The sequence below is a fragment of the Microtus pennsylvanicus genome, chromosome 15, assembly GCF_037038515.1.
Source record: "Microtus pennsylvanicus isolate mMicPen1 chromosome 15, mMicPen1.hap1, whole genome shotgun sequence".
Classification (NCBI taxonomy): Eukaryota; Metazoa; Chordata; class Mammalia; order Rodentia; family Cricetidae; genus Microtus; species Microtus pennsylvanicus.
The window spans coordinates 21,082,299-21,103,179 of NC_134593.1; the positions used below are offsets into that span (position 1 = coordinate 21,082,299).

The window sequence follows — 20,881 nt, forward strand, 5'->3', positions numbered from 1 at the left end:
GCTTTCCGTGGCCTGCTCAGCCTGCTTTCTTACGTAGTCCAGCTGCCCAGGGATGGCTTGCTCATGTGGGCTGGGTCTTCCCGAGTCAATCGTCAATCAAGAAAATGCCCTGCAAAGATGCTGACAGGTCTGTCTGATGAAGGCAGTGCCTCTTTCCAGGTGACTCCGGTTGTGTCACGTTGATAACAACTATCCTACACAGTGAGTAGCAGAGAAACACGTGTCCTACCAGTGACAGCCTATGAGATCAGTGTCCTCTGTGCAGAGGTGCAGCCAACAGACAGCTGTCATCGTGGCACTGCAGAAGAAAACGCCATGGGTGGACAGCTTAAACGGTGACAGCATTGTTGTGTGATGTTTTACTCTTTTGGCCTTTTGGGGGCACCATCCAGCTGCCAGATAAATCATACCCAGAGGCGTATTCTTAATTATGAATGCCCAGCTTAGCTTGACTTGTTTCTTGCCAGTTTTTTTTTTAAACTTAAATTATCCCGACTCTCTTTTGCCTTTGGGCTTGTATCTCTCTTCATTTCTGTGTACCTTTCTTTACTTTTTTCTCCATGGCTTGCTGTATAGCTGGGTGGCTGGCAGGCCCCTGATGTCTTCCTCTCCTTGTCCTCTTCCTTTCTTCATTTCTCCTTCTCTTTATACTGTCTGCAAACCCCACCTATCCTTGCTCCTGCCTCGCTACTGGCCATTCAGCTCTTTATTAGGACCATCAAGTGTTTTAGACAGGCAGAGAATCACAGCTTCAGAGAGTTAAACGAATGCAGCATAAACAAAGGCAACACACCTTAAAATAATATTCCCCAACAAGAATTTAGTTAATATACAAATTCACAGGGAAGAAACAAAAGAGACAGATTTAAGGCCAAAGATATTTGCTACATGTTCCCATGAGAGCAGAAAATGTTTAGGAGAGAGAGAGAGAGAGAGAGAGAGAGAGAGAGAGAGAGAGAGAGAGAGAGAGAGCTGTCTGTCTGTGTTCACCATGTGTATGGTTTCCTCACAAGGCCAGAGGAGGGGATTGGATCCCCTGGAATTGGAGTTACAGGCGGTTGTGAGCATGCCTGTGGGACTATCTACATTAGGTTCATGGAGGTGGGGAGACCTGCTCACTGAGCAAACCATCATTCCCGGGGGGTGGTCATACAAAACAAATCAAGGAAGTTGAGCACAGGCATCCATAACTCTCCACTTCCTAATTGTGAGTAGGTGCAAACAGACCAACTGCTTCAGGTGTCTGTGGCCCCGACTTCCCTAACAATGAGGTGAAATAAACCTTTTCTTCCTTGAGAATTTTGTCAGGATAGTCTATCACAGAAACAAGACAAGAAACTAAGACAACACTCAAAGAGAAATGCGAATTAAAACAGCATCATGGCTACCTAGGATTCCAGCCAGAACAGTGACCAAAGAAAACAAAGTTTTCTTTCCATGGTGCTTCCACTGTGTTAAAAAAAAAAAAGTTGAATAGTTGAATATCTCCTTCCTGACCACCAGTAGCTGGGCCCCAAAAGATATAGCAGAATCTGAAAACTCTTCAGTCTCTCTAAGGTGATGTCTGCCAGCATGTAGTCTGAAAGCCCTTAAATAAATATGATAAGAAGCCTAGAACCAAGGCACCCAAGGCTTAGTATCTTGTTGGGGCTGCAAACCCCTACCCCTTGACCTTCTTTGCCTGCCTCGGACCCTTTGCCTGCTGGAGTGAACTGAGCAAAACAACTTGTTTACCTGTGCCTGCAGCTGCTCTGAGTACGAGACCCTGATGGCAGGGGAGTGGGTTCTGATGAGGCCTGCAGCTGAAAGATCCGAGAGCTGGTGTGGCTATCAGTTAAGGATCCCTATATAAGCCTCCCTGGAGCACAATAAAGTTGGCATTCTTGTATCAAGGATGACCCGTGTCCCTGTGTCTCTGTTTGTCTCTGTGTGTGTAAATCTCCAGGCTCTTGCCTGAGACTCCTGGACCATACCGTAGTGTGTAGAGCAGATGTATTGATTGATATCTTGTTACTCCACACGTTCTGCAACACACATGCCCACATATTGCTCAGCACACTAAGAAAACACACACGAAGAAAAGTGAAGAGGGGATCCTTACTCAGCTGTAAGGAATGCAGGGATGACATCGGCAGGAAAATAGAAAGAACTAGAGATTATCATGTAAGTGGGAAAAGCCAGACTAGGACAGACAGTGGTCATGTTTTCTCTCCCATGACATGACAGTAGAAGGAGGATGCTGGGAGAGGACGGGGACAGCAAAGGAGAGCAATGGAGAGGAAAAGAAAGATTAAAAGACATGTTTTATATCATGTGCATTCATCTGTCTATATGATACAGAAACAAGTGGACTATCTAAGGAGGGAGGGAGACAGTGTGAGGGGAAGGGGAGATGGGGAAGGTAGTAAAGGGCAAATAGCAGCCAAGAGCACTGGGATTGATATATCAAAATGTCATAACTAAACTATTTATTTTATTAAAAGTAGATTTTAAATACAATATATTTTTATTATGGTTCCTCTCCCCCAAGTCCTCCAAGATTCCCTCTCATCAGAATCCACACCTTTTCTCTCTCATCATAAAACCAACAGGCAAATAAAGAATACTAATAAAATAAGATAAAACAAAAAACAAACAAATTGAAATAGGACAAAATAAACAGAAGACAAAGAGCCAAAGAATAAGCATGAGATATGGGTGTAGAAACAGAGTCACACAGAAATATTCATACACACAGAAATCCCCTAAAAACACAAAACTGGAAGCCTTAATAAATTTTCAAAGGACCTGTATAGTAATAAAAGAAAAAAATCCCTGTCAAAACCTATGGTAGTTTGGAAGAAAATGTGTTAACCGCGATGGGAAGACTGCCCGCTATGAGTGGCGCCATTCCCTAGGCAGCGATCCTGAGCTCTATGAGTGGAGAAAGTGAGCTGAGTGAAAGTCTGTGTCTGTTCATTCTCTGCTCTTGACTGTGGATGTGATTAGCTGCTTCAGTTCCTGCCACCATGACTTCCTCGAAATGATAGACTGTCCCCCAGAACTGTGAGCTAACAAACCCTCTCTCCCTAAAGTTGTTTTTGTGAGGGTATTTTATCACAGCCACAGAAATGAAATTGAGTCAGTAAGCCAATAGGTTTATGTTTAACTCTGAGATGCCTAGTTTCTTAAAATGTTAGCATTCTCTTTAAAGTGAATCTCTAAAATTTCTTATTTCAAGAGGGTCTTAATAAATTTTCTTTACAAAATATTAAATAATTTTATGCCTTAAGAAAATATTCCTCATCCTCAATGATAATTCTTTAATATTGACCTCATGACCCTTATAGAATTAATGAACATTATTACAATTCAATTATCATCACTATTGATTTTTTTGTTACAAATATTTCTAGATGGATAAAATTGGAATAATATTGAGAAGTTAGTTTGGCCAAGGAGCTAGGATTATTCATGTATAGTTAAGAATGCTGTCGGAGTCCTTACCAGAATATAACACAAATGGCCTCAGCTCAGTTTTGATAGAATCCCCATGCCTGTCTGAAACTTCATAATCCATCTTTTCTATCTGCATTTCTGTAGTGTTTGAATCTTCACCAGAACCACCCACTCAACTCTGTGTGTAGCACTTTAGGGTTTCATTGGCTTGGAGGAACATTTATTTTTGTATTTACCAACTGGTTCCAAAGGGTGCTAACCCGATGGTAAAATTACCCCAGCGATGACCTCATGAGTAAGCAATGACATGGATGTTCTGGGTTACATTTTTTCTCTCTGTGATAAAACACTTGAAAGAAGTAACTTAAGGGGAAGAATTTCTTTTGGCTCGTGGTTTGAGGAGGTAGAGTCCATCATGGAGGGAATGGCAGGGCAGCAAGGACTCTGACACTGGGAGCTTGAGATGGTTTGCTCACTTCTTAATAGGCCAGAAAGTAAGGGGTACTTGGGTCAGAACCTGGTTATAACCCGCATGCTCTCCAACTATTCCTGACAGCTAGGTCCCACCTCCTGAAGTTTGTATACCTCCCCCAAATAGTGCCACCAACTGGGGACCAACTGCCCAAATAAACAGACCTGTAGGGGACATTCTACATCCTTATTATAATAGGCCATTTATTTTAAAAAAATACCATTCAACCTTTGACATAAATAATGTATTAGTGGAATTAACAGTGGATACATGATGGCTAACAGTCTAGAATTATGGATGGACTCTGTCAGAGTCACTGTGTGCAAATACATCAAAAGTTGAGGACTTTAGACCAAGGGAAGCAGTCACAACAAGAGACACACAGTATCTCCCTTTTGCATGAGGTGCTTAGAATAGTAAGTCCACAGAGGTGGAAAGTGGTGTGGTGGGTCCAGGCTGAGATGGGAAGGGGAATATGAAGGACTTCTAAAGTTCTTTCAGTTCAAAGAGAAGAAAAGCTTTGGGTATGGACTGTGGCAATCATTCAAAAGTGCTTGGGATGTTCAGTTCACTGAACTGTGCGCTAAAAATGGCTGATAGGGAAAATTATACAGATATCAAAGCTTTCTAACATGGTTTGCAAATATGAATTTATCCTGTAATTGCATTTATACCATTCTTTCCTTAATGAATAGTATCCATGTGAGATATAATACACACACATGTGCACGCACACACCCACGTGCATGCACACAGGAAGAAGGGCACCTACAATTTGGATTAAATTGACACTTTCAAGAATGCTTATTTCAAATTTCAAAGTCTGTTTGGGGCACTGTCCTCTTCCATGAGCTTTGGCTTGTTTTTGGGTGGGGTAGGGATGGGTGGTGTAACAGAAGGGACCCCTCAGAGGGAAGCGTTTGTTCAAACGCCTGGGGTGGGAAGGGTAGTAGATGCTCAAGTCTGGGAGGCACGCAAGGGAGAGAAGTGCCAGGCCCAGTCCTGCCCACATAGGGCCCAGGGCACCCACCCATCATCCCATCCTTGATGCGGAATCAGCAGAGTATATTAAACAGTGTCCGTTGAGCAATACCCCTCTGACGGACATGTGACCGGCAGACTCCTGTGGTCCTATGCAGCCTGACCAGAGGCAGTGTGGACAAGAGAGGAAGAGCCTTGAAACCACAGCAAAGTTTAGACCTGCCAGGGCTTTGGACTTGCCTTGGGCTCTAATAAGCAATAACAAGTTAGTTATATGCTGAAAGCCCTGGCAGTATAGGTGGCTAAGGCAGGAAGAAGTGACATGGGGACATTGTGAGCATCTGTCTGCAGGCACACCTCTTTGTTTGCTATCAGAAAGCTTGTTTATATTGGAAGCAAACTCCTTACCAAATGTCTTCAAACGGGTCAGCTCTGACAAGGGGTGTCTCCACTGAGTGTTCAAAGAGAGCTCCTTCCGGCCCTAAACAAAGCCCAGAGATGTGTCAGAACAAAATACAAGAAATGGAATCAGCCAAATTAAACAGTCAGTCCAGCCTAGAGGTTGAGCATCCCTAATCCCAGAATCCAGAGTTTTTGAGGATAGGCTTAACCTTCAAGAGTGGAAAGTTCCAGCACTGGCCTCATGTGGTGGGCTCTAGTCAAAATGCAAGTTCCGGAAACCTCTATAATAGGGATGATCCAAGCTACAGAGCAAGGGAATTCTCATCCCTCTCGTGTCTATTCACAGACAGATATTCCAAATCAAAGTGTCTGGGACCTCAGACACTTTGTGTTGAACCCAGTACTGGTGGCTTCCAGTGGCTCCATTCTTCCCGACAGGCTCCCTTTAGATCCCTCCAATACACGGAATGCAATATTAACACTTCTATTTGTGTAGGGGATGTGCGCGCTAGACTATTGCATCTTTGCCGCTAAGTGTTTAAGGTCAATTCTATAGATTCATTGAGCATTTGTGAAGGGTCCCAGGCTTCTCAGATGATGGAATAATCCTATTGTTCCCATCACTGCCACACTGCATGGCACCCATACTACCTCTCACTCTGTTCCCAATGTAAACACTTCAAACAGCTCCTTGCCTTCAAGCAAATGTTCTTGCGATAGTCTAGCAGTGCCTGTGTATGCCCTCCCAGGTCCATGTGTTTTAGGAGTAGCTCTCTCGCTGTCGGCACGGTTTGCAGAGGTTGTGGAACCTTTAGGAGGTTGGGCTAGCTGGAGGCAGTGGGCTGCTAGGGGCAGACCTTGAGGTTCATTGCTTGTCTTGTTTCTGATCTGTGCTGTCTCTGTTTGGTGAACCTCTGAGAGGCGTAAGCTGTGCTGGACCATCAGCTCCCTCAGCCATGGAGCAAGCAGGTCCAGCCTCTGTGCCTTCTCTCCCACAGTGGACTGTATTTCCTGAACTGTGAGGCCAAGTAAGCCTTTCCTCCGTCAGGTGGCTTCTGGCGGATGCTTTTTCACAGAGACAAGAAAAGGAACCAATGTACTACTATGTCAGGCATTCTAGGGTTGAATCCAATAAATACAGACATAACAAGCCCCCGGGGCGGCTCTCATGCAGGCAGGTAACTTACACTGCAACTGCCCATGGGGTTTCCCATCTGCTTTCCTTACAATGCCACAATCTGAAAGGAACCCCAGGCTAGGGAGTGGGTCATCCTCTGTGATGGGGCTTGGGGCGGGGGGGATGGAATCCAAGTTTCTGTTTACTCTTTTCTCTACACCCTGCAACGCAGTGACACTTTCCCAAAAGTTATGCTGACTTTGCACACATTAATCTTGGTCTATCAACAAGAGTAGATTAGTGTTGCCAACAAACTTGTACACATCAGGAGACAGACCTACTGACAACTTGCATGCAGCCAGTCCAGAAATAGCCTTGAGGTTAAGAGAGCCAATGTTTCCTACACAGCTAGCCCTCAAATCATAATGGTTCTGTGTTCCAATAACCATGTCATGAACTGATAATATCCCAAGTGGAAGATAACGTCTACCTGCCTATCAACCGTGCCGTCTCAGCAGCACAGCCCACTGTAGATGAGGTGGCTCGGTTGTGTGTGATCCAAGGACTGAGGAGGAGCTATGGTACTGGCCACAGTAGCTGTCCAGCCATGAGGATGGGATGACGTAATGCTAGTCTAGGAAAACATGTACATTAAATATTCCAGTTGGTTCCTACAAACCGTGTGTCATGTCTCCGTCATTCCAAGGCACACGAGTCAAACCATATATACTAGTGGACTCTATGTCAGATACTTAGTGACTTGCTCTTTTACTTACTAAGCAGTAAGTGTGGGGAGGGGGGGAAAGAAGAGGGAGAGAACAGGTCTCACCATGTAGCCTGGGTCTTGAATTCGTGATCCTCTGCCTCTGCTTTCTGAGTGTTTAGACTATAGGCACATGGCTCCCTTCTCCCCCCCCCCCCCACTGGCTTCAATTGCTCATCGCTGGTTTTCCCAGTATCGTTTGTAAAGAAAGGAAGCTGCTGCTTCCTCAGCAAAGTCTGCAACATTAGGTCATCACTTTGGAGTGTGCTTGGGAAAGATGCATATGTCCCATAAAATAGTATGTCAGGGCTCGAGTCTACATCCTGGTAACACCGTGGGAGAGAAGATGCTATTGCTGATCTGATTAGTAGAGAAAAGTTCTGGAAGTGACTTAAACACACCTGTCTGTTTGCACCTCTCGTCTTCTAGAAGCATAAAAAGCAAGTTTGCATGAGGTTCTGGAAATGTTTGTCACTGAATTTTTTTATACTGAAGGTGAATCCAGTAAAGAGCTTGGTTCCACTTTTGAATCAACCAGAGGAAAGGTTGTTTTGTAGGCACATAGGGTATTCACATATCTGAGATAATGGGGATCAAGCAGGTATGTGAACTGTACAGAAAGATGTGTAAGCTGTTGGCTACAGTGACCAGAAAAGAGACAAAGGAGAAAGGTGGGCAAAGCTCTATGAGGAAGGGCATCGTCCTTCAAATACAAACAGAATGTCAAAGGAAATGCCACGAAGAACATCAACAGCCAGATGCTTTCCCTTACAGAGTTCAGCACAGAGTGCGGCGCAGAGCTATGCTTGCAGCCGCAGCCCACTGTCTTCACGTACCCGTTACCCGTAGTCTGCCCGTGCCGACCATGACATTCTGCTCCTTGGCGGTGAACAGTGGCTTGCCGTCTTCAGAAAGGATCTGAAAGCCCTGGCTCTGAACGTCTACCATTTGTGCACCTGAAGGGCCAGTCAGGACAGGGTATTAGAAGTGTTTGTTGTAAGCAGCATACGTTCCCTGTTTTCACAACTGCCCTGGCACTACCAAGCCACGGAACGTGACTGGCAAACCATGGCGTGCACAATAATGTTTTGTAATATAATGAATATAAATGTTTTGTTGACAGATATAGTTAGGGATTAAATCTCCCAGTTTGCTCAGTTTTCTTTTTCTTAAAAAAAAATGTGGTTTTAGCTGGGTGGTAGTGGCACAAGCCTTTAATCCCAGCACTCGGAAGGCAGAGGCAGGTGGATCTCTATGAGTTCAAGGCCAGCCTGGTCTACAAGAGCTAGTTCCAGGACAGGCTCCAAAGCTACAGAGAAACCCTGCCTCGAAAAACAAAAACAAACAAGCAAACAAAAAAAAAACAAAGAAAAAAGAAAATGTGGTTTTACTTTTGGGTAGATATATATTTTTATCCTGAGATCCAGGGTCACTCGCATCTCTTATATATGTTATATTAATATTGACTCTGAATGATACATAATATTTTCTGATTTAAAAAAAAAACATGGGGGAATAGGGCAACTTATGCAGTGCAGGCTCACTGCTTCAGTCATGCAAGAACGATGGGACGCACTGCCCGTGGATCCACTAGTTTCCATGAAAAGAAACCGTGGTGAGACTGAAGGCAAAGGGGTTCCCGGCTCCCCACAGGCAGTGGAAAGGAAGAACTGAGCAGAGGAGGAAGCTACCATTACTGTTGTGGGCCTGCGTCATCCAGAGACCCAGCAGGCTAACCATGAATAAGTTTTACAAGAAGAGACTTGCATTTGTATACTGGTGCCAGGTCTGCAACCAGGACTCGGGATCCCCAAATGTAGAATCAATCACATTCCTCAGAGGTTATAAAGGCAAAGCGCACTGAGTTATGTTCTGCCGAGCAGAAGGTCGTCTTGAGCAAAACAAGTGTTCCTTTACAGAAGCAGAAAGAGTGGTTGGCCTTATGACCTATTACCTTGTATAAACAATAATTTTGTTAAAATTGGACAAGACCAGGCACTTACAAAAATCAACCCTTAACAGCCCTTAACATTTGGGAATCCAATTTTGCTTTACAGTTCTCTTAAGTACAGTAATTTTAGAGTTTGAAACATGGAGTTAGCCGTCAACATAGCGTTAGTCATCATATGACCAGAACCATGCTTGTTCTGAGGTGTCTCTGCAAGCCACAGAAACATGGCTCATACTGTATAGCTACATACATCCATTGAAACATTACGTTCTCTGTCATTTAAATTCCTGTGTGTCACTTTTATTGTTTTCCAAAATATGTTGCCTTTCAGCTTAAAAAATGTTTGCTTGTTGTTGTTGTTTTGTGTGTGTGTGTTGCGCCTGTGCATACACACATGTATGTGAGTTCCCAAAGAGGCCAAACAAGGGTGTAGGGTCCCATAAAACTGTTACAAGACGTTGTGAGCCACTTGATGAGGGTGCTAGCAACCTAACTTATGTCCTCTGCAAGAGCAGCAAGTACTCTTGGGTACTGAGCAATTTCTCCAGCTCTTTCAACTTTTAAACATGAAAGATTATTGCTCAGCATTGTCCTGGGAATGGAAAATACCCCCATCTGTTATGTCATTATTAACTGTTTTTTATTTTGTTTTTCCTAAAAGCAGGCATCATGTACCAGTGGCTTTCCTCTGGATAAAAAATAATACTTTCCTTGCACCCGCATTCAGGAAACAATGCAGTGTAGGAATATTCTTCTCTATTTGTGAGAGTGAAGATGGACGCATTTGTATTTTCTGCTCCACAGAACCTCTTTAGCTGTTCTTTCTGATCATTCTGTTGCTACTCTCGTCCTCCTGGCAAACATGGACTCCTTGAGTGAAGGAAGGTAGGTACATCACTGATTTCCTGCCCATCTGTGGCACTGATTGCCACGTGGGCGTTTCCATTTGGGGCTTCTCTGAGTAGGACTGAGTTTGTCCCCACTTTATAAGGTGGGTTCTGGAATAATTCTACCATATCATAGGGCACTCAACCTTCTCTATGTAGAGCAAGGAGAGATCATGTGACTTTAAGAGAAAAATGTTGTTTCTATGCAAATCACTCAGGACTCATTAGGGATAATCAGGCTGTACTCAAAACAAACAAACAAAAAACAACAATAAAACAAAACAAAATCCAAAAACTTGCAGAAAAAAAAAACCCGGATGAAAAATGACTAGTTCCCATTTTCATGATAACCATGATGCCAATCATCACAGAGCCTTTGGCCCTTCGGTTTCTGCTAACTCCCAATGGCCCTTGCATTATTAATGCCTTACCTGCACACATAAATTTTTATTTGGGTGCTATTAAACTGATGGTTATTAGATCTCAGTATGTGCACGCACCCACCACAGAGTCAAGGATTTCATTCAGGATACAACTCATGGGGGAAGGGGGGGAGAGCTGAAGTTCTGTATTAACTTTAAATGACTGTGTTTAAGAGATCTGTAAAGCAAAACCGTCTCTAACCTGCCAGCTCCACTTGCCCAAGGACAGATAACGTCGGGGAATGCTGGGACCTGTTGTTCGGGTAAGATAACAAGCCACAGGCTTTCACTTTTGTAAACAAGGTTGGTTGTCCAACTGCACAGGATGTGCTTGATCACACAGAAGCAGGAGGTGTCTAGACAGGAAATACATCAGGATGGATGATTGCCCCCTACTGGATGAAGGTGGGAAATACATAACCTTGTGGGCTTTGCCTTTATGAGCACCTGACTAACCTAATTCCATGCTATTCTCTGGGAATCCTGGGTATGAACCTGGCCAATGTTCATTTCCTGGCCAATATTTAATAAAGCTTACTTTAATTAGATAATCATGGATTATCGTTCTCCTCACTATTTTCAAGTTTAACGCTATCCCCCCTCCACACACACAAACCTTTACCCCGTCTTTCTGCCTCTTAGTGCTAACTGTCCTCCGTGCACAGCATGAAGGTTGGAAAGCTCATGTTTTATTACTTATAAATAAGCTCGCAACTCCTTAGAAGAAACGTCCATCTGCTTACACCCTCCATGGACTTGAAACAAGTGAGGTACCATAAGGATGTTGTACTCACCCACTTTCACCCGGCCCGTGACCTCCCCTTCTGGGTTGCGAGCGCTGACTGTCACATTCTGAGTTGACTGCAGAAGCAGAGATGAGTCCTGAAAAGGATTTCCAAAATTAGCACGATCTACCTTTATGTTTGTATATAGTTGAAATGTACACTCTCTACGTCAGATCCTGGGATCCTCGACACTTTCAGCCAAAACTAAATAACCAGAATAATATTATTTTCAGGGTATAAATGCATTGACTTTTAAGAATAGATTATAATCATTTTTTGAGTTTATTATGTTTGGAAATAATGCTCTTAATATTTTAATTAGTTCTTGAGGAAAATAGGTTCTAATTAGTGTTTTATCTTTGCCAAGGCATTCACGGTCTTTGTTGTCATTGTTATTTATGTTCAAGGCATTTGTCAGGGATAAATCCAAGAATGGTTAGATAGTCTACAAGAATACCACCTGTTTATTTTCAAGATGCAAAGATTTCCTGCAATAAAAATAAAAAGTCTAACACAGAAAAAGTCAAGTTCTGCAGGACTCCTCAGCTGTGTGGTCTGAAAACACTGGTCATTTAGAAGGTGGGAAGGGTAGAAGAGGTTGGGGGTGAAGTGGGAGGGGGGAGGAGGCTGGGAGTGGCATGGGAGGGGAAAGGAGGCTAGGCATGGGGTGATGGGGGAAGAGGCTAGGGGTGGGGTGGGAGTGGGGAGAAAGCTGGGGGTGGGGTGGGAGGGGGAGGAGGCTGGGGGTGGAGTGGGAGGGGGAGGAGGCTGGGGGTGGGGTGGAAGTGGGGAGGAGGTTAGGAGTAGGGTGGGAGGGGGAGGAAGCTGGAGGTGGGGTGGGAGGGGGAGGAGGCTGGGGGTGGGGTGGGAGTGGGGAGAAAGCTGGGGGTGGGGTGGGAGGAGGTAGGAGGTTAGTGGTGGAGTGGGAGGGGGAGGAGGCTGGGGGTGGGGTGGGAGGGGGAGGAAGCTGGAGGTGGGGTGGGAGGGGGAGGAGGCTGGGGGTGGGGTGGGAGTGGGGAGAAAGCTGGGGGTGGGGTGGAAGTGGGGAGGAGGTTAGGAGTGGGGTGGGAGGGGGAGGAAGCTGGAGGTGGGGTGGGAGGGGGAGGAGGCTAGTGATGAAGTGGGAGGGGAGGAGGCTGGGGGGGCGTGGGAGGGGAGAGGTGGGTCACTAGTGGGTAGGAGTTACAGCCCAACAGGAACAAGAAGACACTGGGGAGTGCTGTGGGGCAGCAGGGCCATAGTTGACTGCGATGCACTGCACATTTCAAAGGCTAGAAGACATCACTTTGAATGTTTCCACAATAAAGAAATGCTAAATTTTGGAGGAAATATGTCTGACCTCATTTAAATATTGCCCAATGTGTGTGTGTGTGTGTGTGTGTGTGTGTGTGTGTGTGTGTTCAAACAGCCCAGCATGCTGAGGCTACTTAACTCAGAGCTGAAGCAGTTAAGAATAAAATATTTATAGCACATATTCTGTAAAGTAAGATCCATGGTTCAGTTGTTAGATAGGACATACCATGAATGTGTTAGATAGGACATACCATGAATGTGTTAGATAGGACATACCATGAATGTGTTAGATAGGACATAGCATGAATGTGTCAGATAGGACATACCATGAATGTGTTAGATAGGACATACCATGAATGTGTTAGATAGGACATACCATGAATGTGTTAGATAGGACGTACCGCGAATGTGTTAGATAGGACATACCATGAATGTGTTAGATAGGACATACCATGAATGTGTTAGATAGGACATACCATGAATGTGTTAGATAGGACATACCATGAATGTGTTAGATAGGACGTATCATGAATGTGTTAGATAGGACATACCATGAATGTGTTAGATAGGACGTATCATGAATGTGTTAGATAGGACGTACCATGAATGTGTTAGATAGGACATACCATGAATGTGTTAGATAGGACGTACCATGAATGTGTCAGATAGGACATACCGTGAATGTGTTAGATAGGACGTATCATGAATGTGTTAGATAGGACGTACCGTGAATTTCTGTGCTTAACCATTACTTATTTTTCAAAAGTGAAACACAATCTTCTTACCACTCTGGAGCGTATTTCTTTGACATACAGTGGAAATAAAAACTCCGATTCCCCTTCCAGGCGAAGTCCATCTTGTTTAACATGCAAGTAACCCATTCCTATCTGTTAAGGAAAAAGAGACATGAAATTTTCTATTGTTTTGTTTTTTGTTTCTTTTGGACAAACTAAAACTACACATGCCTTTCTATATATTCCTTTCATTTTTCTGTATTTCTCCTAAATGTCTACTTGAAATTTTAGTTGTTTTTATTCATTTTTAAAAAAACCTTTTGCAAGCAACAAAGGTTTATTTGGGAGATGCATATATGATTTAACAAATCATGTTATGATAAACATCTAAGACCCCGTGCCCATATAAAAGGAAATAAAATCTTATTATTACTGCCTTTCTTTTATTTTAAAGACATGGATGATGGATGGATTGCATGTGGGCACGTATGTGCCACAGCGTCTGTATAGATATTAGAAGACAACTTTCAGGAATTGGTTCTCTCCCTTGACAATGGGGGTGCCTAGAAATCCAACACAGTTTGTCAGGCTTAGTAGTAAGTCCCTTTGCAGACTGAGCATCCTTCTGTGTGGGGACCAGATGAAGCTGCCAAGTCGCTCCAGGAACCCCCTAAGCATAGCAACACAAGGTCAATGGAGAACCCCTTACAACAGTGGTTCTCAATCTTCATGTTGCTGTGACCCTTTATTTAATACAGTTGTGGTGACCCCCAACCATAAAGTTATTTCATTGCTATTTCATAACTATAATTTTGTTACTGTTACGAATCATAATGTAAATATCTGATATGCAGGATATCTGATATGCAACCCCTGTAAAAGGGTCACTTGGTCCCCAAATGGGTTGTGACCCACCGGGTGAGAAGTGAGAACTACTGCCTTATAACAGTCCCTACAACAGGGATAAAAGTCCTTCCAACAAGGGCCAGACCCACCTCATATAGTCCTTTCCACAAATTCAGAAATAACTGATGTGAAGCCCTAATTACACCTGCAGACGCCTCCATCCTATAAGGTAACTGGAGAAATGCTCCATCACTTTCACCATCTCCTATTGGACGGCACAAACCATAGGCCCGCCCATACTCAAAGGCGGGGCTACGGGGCATGTCACTCAGTGGGTGGACATCATGGAGACATCTTAGAATTCTGCCAAGTAGGTTATTAAGAAGGAAACAGGGGCATTTAAAAGTAAAGATTCGTAGCAATATAAACGCATTTGTGGTTATTATGATAATCATCCAGTTGATTTTAGAAAACAGTGTAGGTCATTATAAAGTTAGGATTCGGTACTGCATTTGTAAGCAACGAATATTTTATGTGACTATGAATCTGGGTCCACAAAAATAAGGCTAGCACTTACTTAAAATTCACAAGCAAAGTACATTGGGCATAAAGCCATCAATTTTATACCAGGAGGGACCCCAGAACCATTTGTACATCAAGGGCAGTAGAAAAGAAGGAAGTTGTGGTGGTTTGAAAATCAGGAAGCTGATGCTTGGTCCCCAGTAGGTGGCGCTGTTTGGGGAGGTCTAGGAGGTGTAGCCTTGCTGGAGGAAAGTATGTCATGGCAGATGGGCTTTGAGAGTCTACAGCCAGCCTCATTTCCTTCCAATTCACTCTCTCTGTCTTGCATTTGCCATTGAAGATGTGAGCTGCCTGTTTCCTTCTCTGCCTACCATGCCTGCCCGCTGCCATGCTTCCCCACCATGATGGTAGAGCCCTGGCCTCCTGGAACTATAAAACAACATAAGCTCTTCCTTCTATATATTGCCTTGGTTACAGTGTTTTATCACAGCAATAGAAAAGTAACTAAGGCAGAAGCAAAGGGCATTGAGATAAACATTCCAAGCTTTGCACGGAGTTTTACAATGTTTCTTCTTTTAGAGAGCATTTTGAATTTCGCTGCATCTCCTTCTGACTGTAACATTCTAGAACATGTCATCATTACTCTAAAGGGACACAAAGTTATTGTGAAGGGTCCCAGAGGGCCTCTGAGGGGCTTCAACATCAGCAAAGAAGAGGCTCAGGCTTGACGTGTGCTGGAGAAATGGCTGCCCCCTACTGCCAAGTGTCATGGAGACCGTGATTCAGGCGCTACACTGGGCTCCATCCCAAGATGAGGTCCATCTGTGCTCAGTTTCCACCATCAGGCTCACTGAAGAGAATGACTCTCAACTGAAATATCCAGGGTGAAAAATATATTGTGGGGTTCTGATAGGGAGCAGTTTTGCTATTCTGGGTCTCAAGCTCAGGAAGATGAGCTAAGTCTCGAAGGAAATGAGATGGAGGCTTGTTTACCATTTCAGCTGCTTGACTGTGTGCTGATTTCTGTGTGTGAGGTGGAAAGCATGAGTTTCATCGCTGTGAATTGGAATACGTGGGTTTCCCTGCTTTGCTTCCACTTTGGTGATGGGATTACAGGTGCTTGCCAACATTCCAAGCCCCAAGTGTATTAAGTTTTTCTAAACCCGTGAACATGATCTCTGATTTCCTCCCATCTGTTTCATCGATGTTTTACAACTGCAGCGAACAAGCTTTTACCTCCTTAGCTTTTCACTAGATATTTTATTCTTCGGATGCCACTGAAAATCAGATTGTTTTCTGATTTCCTTTTCAGGTAGTTTGTCATTAGGGTAGAAATGAGGACCGAGGGGTGTTATCTGTGCACTCGTGTCAGTTTAGCAACACTCAGGGTGGCAAGGATGCGGAAACAAACTATACATCTAGGAGACACAGAAGGACACATGGGGTATGACTGTCACGTATGTGTGAGATCTCTGAACACGCACACTCAAGAGACTGAGCACTAGAATGCTTCTTACCGGGGCTGGGGACTTGGAATGGGATGACTGATAAAAACCTATGAATTTTCAGATCAGTGAGCAACATGAAATAATGCCTACAGATGTGCTAACTCAACCATACCTATTGTTAGTGAGATTCTATGTACAAATTTCATGAGTAGAACCGATAATACTTTCTTACCACAATCAAATGAAATTTCAAAGCAGAAATATCATGTTAAAAGTTTTCAAGGCAGAAAAAATTAAAGCATGAATTAATAAACAATTTGTAGTCTCAGTGCTATGATATTTCAAAGCAAAGACTCAAGCTTATACCCACGCAACCCGTATGGTGAATGCCACTCCACTGCAGGTATAAAGGCCAGGTGATGCTCAACAGTTCTGGGTTAGGGCCCAGCACCTTTTGTGGATTAGGACTTTGTGTCTTTTATCTTCTGAGCCCACAAATGTGAATGGTAGCTTGTCTCACTCTGTTAAGGTCAGCACTAAAGACCCTGTTCACACACCTCCAGTAATGCATTCCTGTGGGAGAAAAGCTACCCCATACATCAAACGTGGTTGAGAGTGCAGCCTGTGCCCGACATAAGGTGGATCTGAAGTCGCTACTGTCTTCTTTGTCCAAGATGTGTGTTGTCGTAGAAATCTGTACAAATGAGTTCTATAAACTGCACAACTGTGAAGCGATAGTGTGCATCTGGAGGGTGTTTTGTTGTGTGCTATAGCATTTAAAGCAACCTTCAGTGCTTCATGCCTAGCTGAAGTTAGACTCCGGCTACTCCAGACTCTTCCATAAGTTTCCCTGTGCTGTAGACTATTATTTTAATATGTGTTACTTTTGTTTATGCTGCGGAACATTTGTTTAATCATGTAAAGATGTGTTGCTTTTGTTTAGGCTGCATTTGTTTAACTCGGTGAAGCTGTGCTTCTCTGCCTGTCTAAAACACCTGATGGTCTAATAAAGAGCTGAACAGGCAATAGCGAGGCAGGAGAAAGGATAGGTGGGGCTGGCAGGTAGAGAGAATAAATAGAAGGAGAAATCTGGAAAAGAGGGAGAAGCAAGAGAGCAAGGAGAGGAGGGTGTCAGGGGCCAGTCACCCAGAAACACAGCTGACACAGAATAAGAAAGAAAGATAAGGTATACAGAAATAGAGACAAATAGATAGACAGGGTAATTTAAGATAAGAAAAGCTGGCTAGAAACAAGCCAAGCTAAGGCCAGGCATTCATAAGAAAGAATTATGTCTCTATGTGTATTTATTTGGGAGCTGGGAGGCAGGATCCCAAAAAGTAAAGAGCAAAAGAGGTAAAGAAGAAAAACATACAACTGCAGCCTCAGTCATGGTGTTTATCATAGCAACAGAAAAGTAACTAGTACATGTCCAGATGCCTTGCCTGCATAAAGGGATGCTGGGCATTGGTGCCCAGTACCGTCATGGCTGGGCATTGGTACCCAGTACTGTGATGGCTGGGCATTGGTACCCAGTACCGTCATGGCTGGACATTGGTACCCAGTACCGTCATGGCTGGACATTGGTACCCAGTACCGTCATGGCTGGGCTTTGGTGCCCAGTACTGTCATGGCTGGACATTGGTACCCAGTACCGTCATGGCTGGACATTGGTGCCCAGTACTGTCATGACTGGGCACTGATGGCCAGTACCGCCATGGCTGGGCATTGGTACCCAGTACCGTCATGGCTGGACATTGTTGCCCAGTACCGTCATGGCTGGGCATTGGTACCCAGTACTGTCATGATTTGGCATTGGTGCCCAGTACCGTCATGACTGGGCACTGGTGGCCAGTACCGTCATGGCTGGGCATTGGTACCCAGTACAGTCATGGCTGGGCATTGGTACCCAGTACCGTCATGGCTGGACATTGGTACCCAGTACCGTCATGGCTGGACATTGGTGCCCAGTACCGTCATGGCTGGGCTTTGGTGCCCAGTACTGTCATGGCTGGACATTGGTACCCAGTACCGTCATGGCTGGACATTGGTGCCCAGTACCGTCATGGCTGGGCTTTGGTGCCCAGTACTGTCATGGCTGGACATTGGTACCCAGTACTGTCATGGCTGGACATTGGTGCCCAGTACCGTCATGGCTGGGCATTGGTACCCAGTACTGTCATGATTTGGCATTGGTGCCCAGTACCGTCATGACTGGGCACTGGTGGCCAGTACCGTCATGGCTGGGCATTGGTACCCAGTACAGTCATGGCTGGGCATTGGTACCCAGTACCGTCATGGCTGGACATTGGTACCCAGTACAGTCATGGCTGGGCATTGGTACCCAGTACCGTCATGGCTGGGCTTTGGTGCCCAGTACTGTCATGGCTGGACATTGGTACCCAGTACCGTCATGGCTGGACATTGGTGCCCAGTACTGTCATGACTGGGCACTGGTGGCCAGTACTGTCATGGCTGGGCATTGGTACCCAGTACCGTCATGGCTGGACATTGGTGCCCAGTACCGTCATGGCTGGGCATTGGTACCCAGTACCGTCATGACTTGGCATTGGTGCCCGGTACCGTCATGACTGGGCACTGGTGGCCAGTACCGTCATGGCTGGGCATTGGTACCCAGTACCATCATGACTTGGCATTGGTGCCCAGTACCGTCATGGCTGGGCTTTGGTACCCAGTACAGTCATGGCTGGGCATTGGTACCCAGTACTGTCATGGCTGGACATTGGTGCCCAGTACCGTCATGGCTGGGCATTGGTACCCAGTACCGTCATGACTTGGCATTGGTGCCCGGTACCGTCATGACTGGGCACTGGTGGCCAGTACCGTCATGGCTGGGCATTGGTGCCCAGTACCATCATGCTGCTACACAGATATTATCTTTACAAATTCTGACCCAGAAATCATATCCTATACTGTCTAATGTTAAATACACTGATATTTGTAATGTCGACTTACATGTAATTTATAATAATAATTTCTAATATATTTATAGTAAATATACTTATAGTACTCTTTACTAAATGTTATTCAAAAATGTTTTTCAAGCTACAATTTTAATTTTATGAGTATTTTACCACAATATAGAAACACAAATGTTTATTATGTGAGAAGAGCAATGGTATTGACTGGAACCATGCAGGACAGACATAAGGGCACAGAACAGGCAGGATTCCCTGAGTGCATGTCTCTCTGAACCGCAGACATAGCTGCCCTTCTTGGAAAGAGCACTCCGACTAAATGTGAAGTTCTTGGCAGTAGTATTTTTATCTCACTGGATCTGTCTTGCCAAGTTAATGTATTCTACATGAATTAATTAATTCTAAATTAATGGGTTCTACATTAATTTATAGAATCCCATCCCCAAATTCGCAAAACAAGGACTTCTTGGGACGTAGCTTAATGGTAGAGCACTTGCCCAACATGCAAATGGCCTGTGTTCAACTCTCAGCACTACAAAACAAAGTGTACCTGAAATATCAAGGCAGATAAAATTATGCCATTATTCTTAACAAATGAGAATGCTTAGAATAAAATAAATTCCTTCAGACTGCTAGTATTTTATTTATTAAATCTGCTGTGAATATTGAAGTGTTTGTCCAGTATTCATGCACATTGGATCAGAGTGTTTAAAACATGCAGACGTTGCATTGCTCTGGCTTGGGCATGGTGTGTGTCCCTCCAAGGCAGTAGTTCTCAAGCTGTGGGTCACAACCCCATTTGGGGTTGGATGATCCTTTCATAAGGGTCATCTAAGACTATCAGAAATGTCAGATATTTACATTAAGATTCATAACAGTAGCAAAGTTACTTGTAACAATGAAAATAATTTTATGGATGGGATCATCACAACATAAGGAACTGTATTAAAGGGTCACAGGAAGCCGGGCGGTGGTGGCGCACGCCTTTAATCCCAGCACTCGGGAGGCAGAGGCAGGCGGATCTCTGTGAGTTCGAGGCCAGCCTGGTCTACAAGAGCTAGTGCCAGGACAGGCTCCAAAGCTACAGAGAAACCCTGTCTCAAAAAAAGGGGGGGGGGTCACAGAATTAGGAAGGTTGAGAACCACTGCTCCAAGGCTTCCTTTGTGGGAAGTTTGGCAATTGGGGTGGCAGCTTTTTGGACTTTTAAGGAGTGGGTCCATATGGAAGGTTCTGGGGTCAATGGCAACTTGTACCTGAGATATTTGTCTGGAGCCCTTGGTTAGCTCCATAGGAGGGTGTAATAAAACCCCAGCTGGGCCCCACCCAGCCTGGCTGGCTTTTGCCTGCTGATGTGATGCTTCCTGTCACATGCATTCCTGCGTTCCCACCAAACATCTTCAGGTCCCCATTAGAGCTGAATCTAAGCCCTTAAACCTCCCAAAGTGTGAGCAGAGGTTTCTTTAGACTCAGCTCTAAATGGTCCATCTCTATAAAGTTCCTCCCCCAAATGGCTTGGGCATCATCAGGGAAGGGGTAGCCGGAAGAAGGGAAGAGCTGGAGGATGGGGAGGAGAGCTGAGCACTGAGAAATTCACAACCACTGTAGCTATCTGTACGAGACCAAGCCAGCCAAAAGTCTGGCATGGATGGATAGATGACCTCGGGGCCACACCCTTCCTGAGGAACTACGGCAGTGGATAAACCGCAGAGGGAGAGAGAATCACTCTTCCTTTGCATGTGGCTATTGGTAGGCAGATTTCCCATGCTCCCCACACCCCTGTATGTGTGTGCAGCACTAATCGGAGTTAGTGAGCTATAAAAATAATGACATGAAGTTGGGAGTTGGGTCTGTTAAGAGAGATATGGGGAGAATTGGAGGGGGGA

General features: G+C 44.6%; 1 protein-coding gene across 2 annotated transcripts in view; it reads right to left on the reverse strand.

The window, feature by feature from the left end:
- Sgcg (sarcoglycan gamma) overlaps positions 1-20,881 on the reverse strand; it is a 33,467-nt gene that overhangs the window by 6,010 nt on the left and 6,576 nt on the right. For both annotated transcript variants that reach the window (XM_075949382.1, XM_075949381.1), the window contains exons 3-6: positions 13,297-13,398; positions 11,228-11,315; positions 8,010-8,129; positions 5,300-5,372 (exon numbers count right to left, since the gene is read on the reverse strand). In XM_075949382.1, the coding sequence (XP_075805497.1) occupies positions 5,300-5,372; positions 8,010-8,129; positions 11,228-11,315; positions 13,297-13,398 (383 nt within the window). The remainder of the gene's footprint in view (positions 1-5,299; positions 5,373-8,009; positions 8,130-11,227; positions 11,316-13,296; positions 13,399-20,881) is intronic.